Source organism: Cyprinodon tularosa, unplaced genomic scaffold (assembly GCF_016077235.1).
Source record: "Cyprinodon tularosa strain WSP-4 unplaced genomic scaffold, ASM1607723v1 ctg158, whole genome shotgun sequence".
Taxonomy (NCBI): domain Eukaryota; kingdom Metazoa; phylum Chordata; class Actinopteri; order Cyprinodontiformes; family Cyprinodontidae; genus Cyprinodon; species Cyprinodon tularosa.
In genome coordinates, this window is record NW_024038416.1 from 525,583 (window position 1) to 541,046 (window position 15,464).

General features: G+C 38.9%; 2 protein-coding genes across 3 annotated transcripts in view; both read right to left on the minus strand.

Moving 5' to 3' along the window:
* pde11a (phosphodiesterase 11a) overlaps window positions 1–7,624 on the minus strand; it is a 53,226-nt gene extending 45,602 nt beyond the window's left edge. Inside the window, exons 1-3 of one of the 2 annotated variants that reach the window (XM_038280253.1) lie at window positions 7,377–7,624; window positions 6,437–7,267; window positions 5,075–5,233 (exon numbers count right to left, since the gene is read on the minus strand). In XM_038280253.1, the coding sequence (XP_038136181.1) occupies window positions 5,075–5,233; window positions 6,437–7,225 (948 nt within the window). In that variant the 5' untranslated portion in view covers window positions 7,226–7,267; window positions 7,377–7,624. Of the gene's footprint in view, window positions 1–5,074; window positions 5,234–6,436 lie in introns of both variants that reach the window. The other variant, XM_038280252.1, reaches the window with a different exon arrangement.
* Window positions 7,625–9,687: 2,063 nt separating this feature from the next.
* LOC119780236 (cytochrome c iso-1/iso-2-like) lies at window positions 9,688–11,094 on the minus strand. Its single transcript, XM_038280188.1, has 3 exons — window positions 10,932–11,094; window positions 10,281–10,460; window positions 9,688–10,183 (listed from the first exon to the last, which is right to left on the minus strand). Exons 1-3 carry the CDS (start codon window positions 11,077–11,079, stop codon window positions 10,038–10,040), a joined length of 474 nt encoding a protein of 157 aa, XP_038136116.1. The 5' UTR covers window positions 11,080–11,094; the 3' UTR covers window positions 9,688–10,037.
* Window positions 11,095–15,464: the final 4,370 nt, after the last annotated feature.

Here is a 15,464-nt window from a genome sequence, read left to right on the forward strand (position 1 = left end):
GAGCGGGGTCAGCGGATGCTGACGCGCATAGTGCAAAGAGGTCGCCAACTTTCTGCAGAGTCAATCACTACAGACCTCCAAACTTCATGTGGCCTTCAGATTAGCTCAAGAACAGTGCGCAGAGAGCTTCATGGAATGGGTTTCCATGGTCGAGCAGCTGCATCCAAGCCATACATCACCAAGTGCAATGCAAAGCGTCGGATGCGGTGGTGTAAAGCACGCCGCCACTGGACTCTAGAGCAGTGGAGACGCGTTCTCTGGAGTGACGAATCGCGCTTCTCCATCTGGCAATCTGATGGACGGGTCTGGGTTTGGCGGTTGCCAGGAGAACGGTACTTGTCTGACTGCATTGTGCCAAGTGTAAAGTTTGGTGGAGGGGGGATTATGGTGTGGGGTTGTTTTTCAGGAGCTGGGCTTGGCCCCTTAGTTCCAGTGAAAGGAACTCTGAATGCTTCAGCATACCAAGACATTTTGGACAATTCCATGCTCCCAACTTTGTGGGAACAGTTTGGAGCTGGCCCCTTCCTCTTCCAACATGACTGTGCACCAGTGCACAAAGCAAGGTCCATAAAGACATGGATGACAGAGTCTGGTGTGGATGAACTTGACTGGCCTGCACAGAGTCCTGACCTCAACCCGATAGAACACCTTTGGGATGAATTAGAGCGGAGACTGAGAGCCAGGCCTTCTCGTCCAACATCAGTGTGCGACCTCACAAATGCGCTTCTGGAAGAATGGTCAAAAATTCCCATAAACACACTCCTAAACCTTGTGGACAGCCTTCCCAGAAGAGTTGAAGCTGTTCTAGCTGCAAAGGGTGGACCGACGTCATATTGAACCCTATGGATTAGGAACGGGATGTCACTTAAGCTCATATGTGAGTCAAGGCAGGTGAGCAAATACTTTTGGCAATATAGTGTAAGTTACACCTTTAGCAGACTTAATAAGATTCTGCGTGCTTAACTGACAACAGTTATTACAAGAATTGATAAATAATTTAATTTTATTGATCTCCCATTGGAGAAATTTATCTCTGCATTTAACTTATCCCGTTAGGGAGCAGTGAGCTGCCATCTTGGGGCACCCATGGAGCAATCAGGGGTTAAAGGTCTTGCTCAGACACCCAGAGTGGCAGTCTGTGGGTTTCAAACCCACAACCTCAGGATTCTAAGCTCTATATCCTAAAAAATAGGCCGCTGCTCCCCTCATGTTACTCAGTTACTCATGTAAATGAGTAAATGTAAGTGGCTACCAGATCCAAAGTGGAACTTCTAAATGGCAAACATTACTTCCAGACAAAATAATCTTGATTTTAAATTAAAATATAAAATTAAATCAATACCTACACATGGTATAAATAATTTGTTGCTTATGCATGGGTGATGTGCAGAGCCATTTTGATAGGTTATTTATTTGTGTGTCCCATTTTGTTAACATAAAAAGAAAACATATTGAATCACAGCATGATTTATGCTAGGGAACAAAACCTAATGTTTAAAATATTTCATGCATGTAGGTCACAAACCAGAGAGAAATACTAAAAAAAGCAAAAAGAATCTCCTTTTTAGTTGTTTTTATATCTCTGCTACTGTGAACTCATAAGTGTTACAACACTGACATTAATAAATGATGACAGTTTGTAGCCCCGTTATTGTCTAACCCTATGCATAGTGTTTGTCCCAAAAAAATGTGAGTAATATCCTTGAAAGGCCACAAATGAATCACAAAGTAGTTCAGTACTCCAGGCTTATATTTCTCTTTGTGCAGTAATAACAAGTCCAAGAGTCTGGAGTCTGGCTTAAAGCTTTATGAGGCTGTAGTTAAGCATCAGTGTCGGTACCTGTTTAACCCGGGCAGTGATGGGACTAACGGCGTTGAAAGTAACGGCGTTACTAACGCCGTTACCTTGTTTTAGTAACGAGTAATCTAACTAATTACTTTGAGTGTAACTATAACGCAGTTACCATTGCAGACACCCCGTTACTGCGCGTTACTCAGGTCGCACAATGAACCTTTTTTCATGATAGGACTCGTGCGCAGCTGCGTGAAGCTGACACCCCACCCACGTCAAAAAACTCTGCAAATAGACTTAATGGTTAGTGCAACGTTAGTGCAGATTTGTGCAGAAAAAAATATTGTTTGTGCTACTTTTATTTAAGAGATATTAAAGATTGTTTTTTAGGTCCTCCAGAGGTGCGCGCCTTGTCATGAGAGAGGGGAGGATGAGAATGGCTGATGTATGATGAGATTCCGTCTGTCAGTTGGGGAGGTGGGTGTTTCTGCTGGCGGGTGTTAACGTACAGCACACACAGAGAGATGGAGAGTGAGGATGACTCCAGCAGCAAAACAGCGTTTTCCAGATGGAAATACCGGTGTTACGCCGAGCTGCGTTTCCCCATCACATACGGTTTCCCCTGCATCTCCACACAGCGCAGGCGGCACGAGTCACCGCGCAAGCGACAGGAAACGCGCATGCTAGCTAAAGGAGCGCAATAGTCGCCCTGTGCTCGCGCCACAGGAGAACTATGGAGAGCGTGAACGATCAAATGAACCTGACAACAGCCAGAAATGATAGCCTATATGGAGAAAGGGAGAAATATGGATGGATGGATGGATGGATGGATGGATGGATGGATGGATGGATGGATGGATGGATGGATGGATGGATGGATGGATGGATGGATGGATGGATGGATGGATGGATACTCTGCCTTTTCAACCTACTGTATTTTTTATTTTAAACATTATTTGATGGCCTTTGTGGCAGGGATGGAGATCCATATTTTATGTCACACACAGAGTATACATCTAGATAGATAGATGGATAGATAGATGTTGCAGTATCTATAACAACCCAAACACACAGGATTTCAGAATTACACACCCCCAGTTATTAATTTCACCAGATCTGAATGCCCTGTTAAAAAACTTCACATGGCGTTCCCCCCTGATGTCATTTACGTTGAGTTGCAATAAATGCTAAACTCTCTGCAGGTTCTTGTCTTTGTCGTCCGCTCTATTCAGCTGGCTTTGGAAACACACGGCGAGAAGGTGGGGGCTGGGTGGTGAGGGTTACAGGGGCGAGAAACGTAAAAGTAACGCAATAGTTACTTTTACTAGTAACTAGTTACTTTTATTGTGGAGTAACTCAGTTAGTAACTCAGTTACTTTTTAGGAGAAGTAACTAGTAACTATAACTAATTACTTTTTCAAAGTAACGTGCCCAACACTGAACCCGGGTGATAAAGGGGTAATCAGTGGTGGAACAATGTTCTTTATCACTTTACAAAATTTACACTTTACAAAATTTCATTGTAAAGCAAACTGAGAAATGTAGATAAAAGGGGTCAAAATGTGGCTTTAATATGGCAGGTTAAAGTGTTGTTACATTACACTTTGCATTTTATTTAAATAAACCAAAGAGCAGAAACAGCAACTTAATGATTTTTTTTAAATTATGTTTTAAAAAATGCTATTGCCTGTTTACTGTTTGTGTAAGTTTTATTTCATAATCCTTTCTTAGTTTTGCTACTCTGGGCCATTTTTCCCAACAGACCACACATGCAGATCTCATACATTTTCCTTCTCAAATTTCTCCAGTTTGTCTATACAAACAGAATCAAACTGAGCTCTGTGATTGGATGCCCTTTGGACTCAGTATAGGAGGTGGGAAACAAAAAGACCTTAACAAAACATCTCTGCTGAATAATATCCAGCACCCCGTGCACAAAGCTGTTGCAGAACTGGAGAGCTCCTTCAGTGACAGACTGCTGCACCCTAAATGCCCCAGGGAGCGTTATCACAGATCCTTCCTCCCAGCAGCGTAAGACACTGTTCTCAACAACCTCAATAAGTTGTAACAATCATGCCGATTTTTGCAGTTTCTGTGTTAGTCAGTTAAACATGCTGCTGTCAGATGTCAGATGCTGTCACATCTCTGGTGTTGCTGCTATTTTTCCCCCACTTGCACTACGGTAGAAACTATTTTAAAAAATTACTATAATTATTAATTCTCCAGATGCACAGCATTTATATTGTAAAAACACTGTACAGTACAGTATTTTAATTTGTTTATTTTCATAAATCTGTCACGTATTGTGTTGTTTTTATACACTTTTTTAAGGTCCGCATTTGTGTGACCACTTCTGCTATAATCTTTTGCTGCTGCTGCAGTAACACCACAATTTCCCTTTTGTCCCACAATGTGGGACAAAAGGGATTTTCTGTTCTAATTATTAAATAAATTATTATAAAACTGAAAAAAAAATCACTTTTGCAAATATCTTTATAAAGCCCATATTAAGATATTAAGGAAAAAACTAACCTAGTAAAAAACGTAAAGGAAGGAAGGAAGGAAGGAAGGAAGGAAGGAAGGAAGGAAGGAAGGAAGGAAGGAAGGAAGGAAGGAAGGAAGGAAGGAAGGAAGGAAGGAAGGAAGGAAGGAAGGAAGGAAGGAAGGAAGGAAGGAAGGAAGGAAGGAAGGAAGGAAGGAAGGGTAAACTATTGGTATTCCAGGCTTTGTCAAACTCTTTCAGACTGCTTATAAACTCTGGTATTAATAAACAATATGTTACAGAAAAAAATTTTGATTCTTCTTCCTAATAATTACAGACTTTTATTCTCTATGTCTACTTCTTGAGAAAGTACTGATCAGTGAAACTAAGAGATGGCAGGACAACATCTTAACTGTTTTCTCTAGTCAGTGAGTGTAAGATGGATCCAATCTATTAAAAAGCTGCTTCTTTTAATTTTTTCGTTTAAATAAAACACGAGAATATAACCAACAGAGAAAGAAAAGATTTTTCAGTTTTGTTATTGTTTTTGTTTAGAATCAATGGAGACCACAAAACACATCAAATGTTATAGCCTTGTTTTTTGGTTGCTGTTCCTCAGCACTGTTCTATTTGTGTACAACTTGGAAAAGTTTTATTGTAAAATGTAATAAAGATGTTCCTTTTTAAATAAAAAGAAATGGACTATTGTGAGGAAAAACCATAGGACAAATACTGGAAACTTCTGCATTCAGATATATCAACCAGGCCATATAATAGGAAAACTATAAAGATAAAATTACCTTTTCATCATCCTCAGTAAAAAGTTCCCCACTTGAAGTCTTGTTGATGGCCTGAGCGACTCCAATGATCTCACCATCGCTGTTGCGAATGGGCATGCATAAAAGGGACTTGGTTTTGTAGCCCGTCAGCTTGTCAATTTCATCACTGAATCGGCGATCCTGCAAGCATAAGCACAGTAGATAAACAAAGACACACGGTAAACATGGCTGCTGAAAAGCAGCTCTTCCCTTCTGGTGTTTCCATGAGACAGGAGACCAGAACCTGTAATGGTTCTCCAGCAGTAATGACAAAACTTCAGGGGAGATTTCTGTTAAAACTACTGTAGACTAAAGGAGTTTATAAAGAAAACCTACTGTTCTATACAAATGACTGAACTTACCCTCAAACACATTTACTTTGTCATGCAAAAGATAGATTAACACAAAGTAGTATATAACTAGGAAGAGTAAAGAACTGTTAAAATTTACATTTTGGGGTAAAAAATAAATATCTGAAAGGTGTTCATATATATTTAGCATTTTTGCATCTAATCCACCGAACTCAACATGTCTGTGAAGACCAAAAAGAATAGTTCAAGAAGAAACCCTCAATGAATAAACGGGATAATGAAATCACTATTAAGGAACATAGAAGATACATCAGCCTTCAAGTTGTCAAGAAATTTAAAGTATGATTACCTAATAAAAGAATGTCCAAAACTCTGCATACCACAGAGGAAAAAAATATGTCACAGCTGCAAAACCCACCAACCACCTAAAGTGGTGACTCTGACCCACAGATTAGTTAAGAGAGTCTGTATGACTGCTATTAACTGGGTCTCTTTTTCTATGTGTAAATGTCAATGTGTGATTAGAAACCCACAAAAAAAACAAAAAAACCCTGACCACAGCATTCCTAAAACAACACATGTGAAATAGCAGCATCATGATGTAGTGTCCTTTCATTCAGAGCCATCAGAGCTGCAAAGCAACTAAACCAGTTTGCTCTCCAAAGCTACATAGAAATATTTCAAATTTGTTTGGATGGCCTAGTCAAAGTCTGGATTGTAGAAACTCTGGCTATTCATTAAAATTGTTAATAGATGATCTCCAGACAATCTGAGTATGAAATTTAGTGCAAAACAGACGAAATGGTGGTTTTATTCCAAAAAACATGCCTCTGGGCTCAGGTTTTTATTTGTAAAAGGGTTAAAAAGTTGGATATTTTACACTTTTTGTACTATTATATGTTGGTCTTTCACATAAAATGATGTTTTTGTCTCAGATGGCTCAGCTAAAAAGTAAGAACAAGAGACTGGAAGTAGATGGACATTCTGCTTCTCTCAGTCTCTAAGTTACACATCACAATAAATGAGCAGGCACCTGATAGGCGTCAGGGATGTTCACTGTCTCTCCATGCTCAGCCACATAACCAATGATTCCTTTCCCCCATGGAACCTGAACTTCATCTGAGTTCATGGAGGGTAAAACGGTGGTCCCTGCGTGCACGTCAAAGAATTTAGACACCAGCGTTTTCTTGTTGCCAGTTCCTTCCACTAAAAACAAGGAGCACCGGTCTGCATCCACCATGATACAAACAAACACCAGGATTTTGTAGCTGAGGCTGGTCAGGTCCAGGTCGTTGGATATGTCTTTCACCAGTTCCAAGAAGAACTCTCTCTCGCTGTGCTCTTTGAGGCGGTATTTAAAATCCACAGCCGTGGCCGGGTACTGGGGGATGTTGACTCTGGACTCCAGCAGCGCGCTCAGGATGTGCGCGGTGGTCGGTGGCAGGGAGCTCGCCTTCCTCAGCAGAGCTCTCCTCCTCATGCTGGTCAGAGGCTCCTGCGCCCTGGTGTTGACGTGCTCATCGTAGGTCCTATTCACGTTGATGGCTTTAGACCTGGCGAAAGTTTTGCGCAGCTCTTTCTGAGACGCTCTCCTCTGCAGACCGTCGCACTTGCTCGCCCAGCTGTCCTTACACGCGCCGCGCTTCTCCTCGGCGGCGGCTGCGGGCGCAGCGGTCGCCGGACTTTTGCTCGCCTGGTTCTTCTTCAACCATTTCTCCACCATGCTGTAATTTCCTTTCCTGTTTAGGTAGTCCTCGAACAGGTCGGGGTGCGAGTCCAGGAAACTTTCTACGTCAGAGAACAGCATATTCGACACTGCCATGTCCGCGCTTCGGATGGTCCTCAGTGAACCAAAGCCATGAAACTGCGCACATTAATACCATCTATAAGGATTTACCAGACCAGGTTAAGAAGGCAGAACCGTGCAGATGCAACAACTTCCACGATGCGCATAAAAGGAAAAAAAAGAAAACCTCTTGCGCTGCAAATCCAGGTCCTTCTCTGTGCGGAGAGGAATGGAGAGTCCGTTTTTGCGCACCTGCGTCTTTCTCCACATCGCTCACCTAATTGGGGTTTATTCACGCAAACTTAGTGGTGGGAAAAGTGAAAGTAGTGAGAGCACAGCCCCGATATTTCGCACTCCCATGGTTTGTGTCCTCTTGTGCGGATGACGCGGGCTGTGGTTGGCTGATGCTCTCTTCGTCACAGTCAGGGAGCTCAGGGTGGCTTCAGCAATAAGGCTCCTGGCCGTTTGAACCACTGGCCCTCCCCTTACAAGTATTATTATTATTTATTATTTTAAAATACATTTAAAACGCATATTAGATAGATAGATAGATAGATAGATAGATAGATAGATAGATAGATAGATAGATAGATAGATAGATAGATAGATAGATAGATAGATAGATAGATAGATAGATAGATAGATAGATAGATAGATAGATAGAAATGAATGAAAACTGTGTAATAGATCATCTCTTTCATAAATCCCAAACTTTCACACTTCTCCTATCTGCAGTGCTCCATTTCATTAAGTTATGTAACAGCGACGTTTATTGGCTGAGGGACTACGTCAGAAAATCTAATTTATTACCGCTGAAACAATCATATGCAGTGGCGTGCTTTGAACGCCAGGGGGCGAAATACTCCAGCTGTGGAAACACAGTGGCTCTATGAGATTCTCTGGATTTCTGTTTTAGTAATTTGGAGCAAACTATTGAACTTATACTTCACTAGATTTGGATTTATTAAGCTGAAATAGCTTTGATTTGTTATCTGTTCCTAAGATTTACTTTATCAAACAGAAAATAATTAAAAATAAACAGAGATAAATAGATCCAACTAATTTTCCCATTTATGTTTTTTTTTCCTGTTAAGCACTATGATTGAGCTTGAATGTAAACGTTATGTTAATAAATGTTCCTCACCTTTCCAAACTCTAAAATGCTTTTAATCTGGAAATGTTGACCTAAAAATTGAGACCAGGCGATGCACAGTAGAAACACTGAACTTTTGCATGAATTACTGCAGTGTGATGAGTGTGGAGGTGATCAGTCTGCTGCATTGCTGAGGTGATAAAACGCTTATTTAATTGCTCCTTCTGTTTGTCTGTATTGTTGACTCTGGTGATTCTCATCTCCCACTTTACAATCATCCAAATCACCAGTTCAGGCCATTCATCTGACCAGCCAAGCGAAGTGAAATCCTGGCTATTAAAGCAATCCTTTATGCAGTGTGGAAATGTACCACTGGAAAATGAGATCAACTCAGCAGTACTTATTTCCAGACAAACATTTCATATCTTAACTCAACAGTTTGAACAACTAAGCAAAACGTCTGCTCCATTTTGTTCGTAAACTAAAGGTGAATTACTTCTGGCTGTTCAGGAAGCAGCAATTGTTGCACTCTATGTCCTCAGCTTGTTTTCTGCAGCTGACGTTTCCTAAAACTGTAACAGCCTTGGCTCCCCAATGTAAATTGAACATTTTTTCCATTTCATGGTTAGATGAATCATTCTGAAGCATTTCCCTTTATTAGCTGCAACCATTTGTGGCTTAACCTTCTGCGTGAGAAATGTTGACAATTTGCTGGACATTTGGCAAGTCAGAGGTCTTCCTCATAATCAAGTCAGCAAACTAATCTCTGTTAGAAATGTGATTAAATAGCTTTTCTCAGCTTTTAAACATTCACATAAAACCAGAATAACACTTGTAATAGTTGAGTTTTAAAAATGTCCTGAATAAAACTTTATATTAAATGCAGTGGACCCAGATGGTAAGTAAGACCCAAATTAAATTTGACTTTAATATTACACCCAGTTTGCTAATGCAAAGATCATATAAATGTATTATTTCAACCAAATGAACTTGAATTCAGTTTTGGTCATAAAATCCTGCTTTAGAAGAGATGCTTAATTTTGTGGAATGAATAAAATAAGACTCTCTCCGGGTACTCCAGCTTCCTCCCAGGCTTAAAACGTGACTGTTAGGTTAATTGGCTTCTCTAAATTCTCCTTAGGTGCGAGTGAATGGTTGGTTGTCTCCGTGTGTCGCCCTGCGACCCGTCCAGGGTGGACCGCCTCTCGCCCGTAGAGAGCTTGATAGGCATCAGCACCCCTCCCGACTCCAGCAGGGATCAAGTGTGAGGGAAAATGGATGGAATATACAATAAGATCTAATTACAAGAAAGTTCTTAGTACTTTTAACATCTTTACTTAAAAGTATTATAGTTTCACCTTCAGTTGAAGAAAACTTTGTGATTTGAAAAACAAAGAGGCTAAAAGTGTTTTAGTGTCAGTTTTATTTTGCTCAAGTAAATTACAAAAAATGAGAATTACTAAAAATCTGAAGTAGCAAAAAGGTCCAACTAATTACCTGAATTTCGACTTAACAGTATTTCACATTTTATTATTCTTTACATTAGAAAAATATATCTTTTCATAGCAGGAAGTTTTGTTTTACAATCAAAATGGGATAAATAGACATCACAATTTCATACAGTTTCAACAAATGTGACGATTTAATCAAATTCAGTTTAGCTGGTTCCTACTTTGCTTTAGTCTGGAATGAAAACCTCTTAGTGGTTTATTTGAAGACTCAAAGATGGATAAAGTAGCGCAGAGGAAGCTCTGTTTATGAAGTGGCCGATTTAAGATATGAGATAAGGTCGGCACGCTCGTTCTTCTTTTTGATGCCAGCAAAGATCATCTTTGTCCCAGGAATGTACTTCTTTGGATTCTCCAGATATACATTTAGGGTCTCCTCATTCCATGTAATGCCTGAAATCACAGAAAAAGAGCAAAATAAGTTAAATAAAGAGGTTAAACAGCATGATTCCAGAAAAAAAAAAAGGTTCCTCCCATGTGAAGTAGTTACCTTTAGTTTTGTTCGCATCTGTGTAAGAGTAGCCAGGTGCCTGGCCTGTTTGGCGTCCAAAAAGGCCCCATAGATTGGGTCCGACTTTATGCTTCCCACCGTTTTCTACAGTGTGACACTGGGCACACTTCTGGACAAAGGTCTTCTTTCCCTTTTCAATGTCTCCCCCAGTCATAGTTTCTAGAAAGGAAGAAAATGCATTCATTTAACAAACTCTCTAAAGGCCACTAGGGGGCGACATCCCACCTGTTACAAAACTACTCGATTTGAAAGAAAGAAACTGATAAAAATCCGCAGAATATGAAACCAAAATGGTGACTTTAAATTTTCCAGTATACTTGACCTTCAGATTGTTTACTCACAGCAGAAACTACTTTTATGTGAGAAAAAAAAAAAAATTTCCGTTTTTTTTAAATCCTACTTTTTTATTTTTTAAATGATTAAAACGTCTAAGTTTCACTACAATCTTCTTTAGAAAAAAATATAAAAATGTTTAAAACAACATTTATACCAAGGACAGCCCTCTCTACCGGCACTAGGCCACGTTGTGAGAGGGAGGAAGTAACAAACCCAGATCTAAGTCAAATTTTTAGTCCAAAACTCGACACCAACAACTTTCACTCCCCAAATTTCTAATGATCGTCTTCTTACCTTTCGTAAGTTTTGCTGAGCCAAATAAGAGAGCTGTGACAACAACCTCTAACTTCCCCGCTTTTGTCCTTCTACCGGCTCCGTCGGCTGCGTAGTATAGTAGAAATAACGTGCTTCCTTCCTTAAACTTAGTCGGATGATACGTCATCAGTCAGCTGACATTTCATCATCTGTTCCAGGCAATGTCAAAAGAACAAGGTCAAACTGTTAGAAGTCATGTAAAATCACTTCCCTTAACCACTGCTATCCAAGAAACACCTAGGCAAATACGTCACAGCCAAAAAACTTTTTAGTGAAACAAGAAAGAAAGAAAGAAATCTATAGACAAATTGATCTCAATTAATACATTCAAAATAAAAAATATTTTTTAGATTACCTTTATGACTACAGATATTTCGAAAAACATAAATTTTTGAAAGTATATTTTAACATCACCCTTGCACTCTGGCAGTTGCTGAGGCAAAACTTGGTCCTGTAAGGAGTTTGGACAGTCCATGGAGAACGACTATCGGCTGGCATCAAAGCAATTATGGCAAACTCCGGAAAAGCTACTATGAGAAAAAGAAGAGAGAGCATAATGTGAGATTGAGCTAACAGATTCTGCAGAGTGGGAGAATAGACATAGATTAACACAGTATTATAAAAAAGGGGTCCCTATGTCCTCCAGCAGTCTAAGCCTATAGCAGCATAACTATAGAGATAGCTCAGGATAACTTGAGCCACTCTAACTATAAGCTTTATCAAAAAGGAAAGTTTTAAGCCTACTCTTAAAAGTAGACAGGGTGTCTGCCTCACAGACTAAAACTGGTAGTTGGTTCCACAGGAGAGGAGCCTGATAACTAAAAGATCTGCCTCCCATTCTACTTTTAGAAACTCTAGGAACCACTAGTAAACCAGCAGATTGAGAGCGAAGTTCTTTGTTAGGAACATAAGGAAAATGGAGCTTGGCCATTCAAGGCTTTATATGTGAGAAAGAAGATTTTAAATTATACTCTATACTTCACAGGAAGCCACTGGAAATCATGTGGCAAGGTAGGGAAGCAAGAATTTTTTTGAATGTCTGAAATTTCATGATTACCGAGGCTGAATGTAAGGATATGACGCGGTCTGCTCGTGAGCTTTTTATTAGAGAACCAAGCCTCAAACTGTGTCGAGCCCAATGGTGAACTAGTACTAGTTTAGCGTGGTTCGGCAGTGTCTGGCACAGTCAGGTTAAGTTTGCGTGCCATTTATACTCAACAGTTATCTCGGTTTCCGTGCTCAGACCTCTCTTGTCACAGTTTCAAAAGGGTAGTGGAAATGTGGCATAAGTAATGAATGGTGGTGTCATGTGACTGGCATGCTTCCTCAGTACTTGACCCCAGATGAGACTCAAGCCCACAATCCCTGGCTGAGGAGGCCAATGCCTCATCCATAAAGGACTGGACAGTGACAGAAGGTGGTCCACCTGATATATTTATTTGAAGAACCACTCTGCTACAACTTCTACACCACCTGTAAAGACCTCCAGCATAAAAATGCCACAAAAAATAAGGGCAGCTATTTTAATAATTATTTCTTATTGAAAAACAAACCAAAAAAGAACCAAAAAAACTGAGTGTCTTGATTCTCCTCACATTTAAATCATGGAATAGGGGTTTAAGGTTCAATCTATTACCACAATTAAACTACAACTCTGATTTGAGAACTCATCCTACTAAAAAACTTATACAATTTTTGACTTAGAAATGTAGTAGAGTGAGAGTTATAAGTACCCACCCCCAAAAAAATTGTCAAGTAAAGTAAAGATACTACTTAAGCACAGTAATCAAGAAAATGTACTTTGTTGCTTTCCACCACTGACTATGTCCCTCAGCTGCCCTGGGAGCGCCTCAGGCTTCCCCCAGCCTGCAGAGAGGGAGTTCAGGGAGTTCTGCTGACAGTGCTTCCACCGCGACCCGGTCCCCGATAAAGTGGAAGACGAGGAACGGGTACTTGCATTGTACATACTCTTTAAAACCTGTATAATAATTATTATTACTATTGCTAATATAAATATATAACTAGCTTTGTTTGACAAAGAAAAAAATCGAAAATCATATTTTTTCTGATAACATAAAAGACAAAAGACTTAAAAAAAAAAAAAACTCCAAACGAGACTCAAATGTCCGTAAGTGCTGTGATTAAATCCACCACTCTAACAAAGCCACAATGTACAAAGCAATAAAAAAGTTTGTTTTAAAGAACAAAAACTTATATTCATTGTTAAAAGAAGGATTGAAAAGAGACATAAAAACAGTAAGTGCTACAACACCATGTAGAATGTTAGATAGATAGATAGATAGATAGATAGATAGACAGACAGACAGACAGACAGACAGACAGACAGACAGACAGACAGACAGACAGACTAGGAGAGAAATTACATTTTGATTCAATTCAGTTTAACTATATAGCCCAAATTCCCCCCTAAAGATATTTTCCAGATCATATCATACTGTAGGAGCCAATATTTTTTTGTTAATACTACATTTTTTTTTTTCGGTGCATAATCTAGCTAAGTTTATTTTACTTTATTGTTTGATATCTGTTATGAGATCATGTTTTTTGGTTATTTAGCGTTCCTTTGTTTTTGGTTAGTTATCATTCATTTAGGTGAATGATTTTTTATAAATAGGCAGTCAATGTTAGGACCAGCATGCATCTGGGTGGGTGTATGTTTTTTTTTACCAGCACAAGAGAAAGATGGAGGAAATATTTGTCTTTTTTTTTTGTTTTCTTGCCTAAGTAAAAAATAAACTGAGAAAACTAAAGGATTTTACCTAGAAACATTTTTTCTTTTGCCTGCGTAAAATAAGTCCATGGTGCATCTGCGGCCTTTGTGGATTTCCACTTTTTGGTGTCATCAAAGCTGGGACACAACACATACAGACAGATTGGTTAAGTCTTCTAGCTAAGAAAACCAGTTATAGGCAACAGTTGACTTTATAAGATTACAGGTGTTTTACTTGGAACAAGGAGTTTAACAGATATAGTATATTCTGCACAGCAACTACACAGATGGAGCCAAAATGAATTAATACTAAAGAATGTCCCTTTTATTCTGTCTTCTCTCAGACTACATGTACCTGAATGCATGTTTAAAGTAAACTGTCCCCTTCCATTGTTTTACAGAGGTGTCCGTTCCTAGGAACCCCTGCAGATTAACAGCCCCTAGTGAGTCAGCACCTTGAGGATGTCTGGCCTTCTAATTTATCAAATTAGCAGATAACATCCTCACTCTGAATGTCAACGACCCTTGGATACTACATGCTGCATATTACAGATTAACAGAACTAAGTTCAACTTATAAACTCAGAGTTATGCAATTCTACTGCTCTTTGATGAACCCTCAAAGTTTAGCTTAATGATTACATAATATAAAACAGTTCAACTTATCATAATTTTTGAAAAGGAAACTAAAAGTGTCATCACTTCCAATGAAACAGATATTAAGGTGTTATTTATATTAGTGTTAGTGATCGTCCGGCTGTTGGAATTAAGAGCTCTAAAAAAAGTGAGTCCAAATTAATGCTGTAAAGGAAGCACTTTCTTTTCATTGTTTTTCTTCGTTAAAGTAACAAACAAAAATCGTTTACAGATTTTCATGTACAAGGTAAATTAAAGGACATAATTAGTGCCTGATATTTTATTTTATAGGCAAGAAACTTCATTCTTTCTGTGACTCTCAGTCAGTGCTCTTTAAATTTAAACATTCAGCTCATTATTCTTTTTTTTTTCATTTACTCTCTGCCGTCTGTATAGATTGATGTTAAGCACTGCTAAGCAACATCACAGTTTAAGAGCCAAATATTTGTCTTCTGTCCAAAATGTTCACATGGGGGCAATACAAAACTATAAAATCAAATTCAGAGGGCCTCGATTACGCTCTTTCAATTTCAGACTTGCCATATTAGTTTTATAAAAGTGATGTTAGTTCAGTTAAGCTATTTCTAATTTATGAACTGTCTGTGAAAAGCTTAGAAAATGTTCCATGAAGTGATGTGCAGAAGGAGGAGGTATGGAGCAGGAGGATAGTTTACTCTCAGTAAGACATTTGCTATGGTGTCACTCTGATGGTCTGAAATACTTTTTTTAAATTACATATTTAGAAACTTGACATAAGGGTCCTCCAGCATTGATACTCGTAATTCTTCTTGGCAAATCACTTGGCTCAGATTTTATGTCCATGTTTACAGTAGATGTTCATATACTGTCTTTGGTATGCTCTTGTTTTTTTGAGAGAAATATTGAAATTTGGGTTCTAGCCTTTATATTATAACCTGGAAGTTGCTATTTGTGCATTTTATTAAACAAGCATCTTGAATATTCCAACAATTAATTCACCTGCTCGAGCCATATGGAGATTTAGGTACATGTGTCTCTGAGACCAAAGAACAAAAATGAGAGCCAATCTCTCTTATCTTAAAAAATATTGAAAAAATAATAAAAAAAATTTTGATGTTTTAAATGGTTTTCTTTTGTACATTTTTACTTTCTATATTCTACAGACTG

Excerpts from the sequence above, each read along its gene's own strand:
- LOC119780236 (XM_038280188.1), bottom strand. The coding sequence starts at position 11,079 with ATGACGTATCATCCGACTAAGTTTAAGGAAGGAAGCACGTTATTTCTA. Across the intron at positions 10,461-10,931 it reads CTCAGCAAAACTTACGAAAG|AAACTATGACTGGGGGAGAC; the intron begins GTAAGAAGACGA and ends CTTCCTTTCTAG. Across the intron at positions 10,184-10,280 it reads AGATGCGAACAAAACTAAAG|GCATTACATGGAATGAGGAG; the intron begins GTAACTACTTCA and ends CTGTGATTTCAG.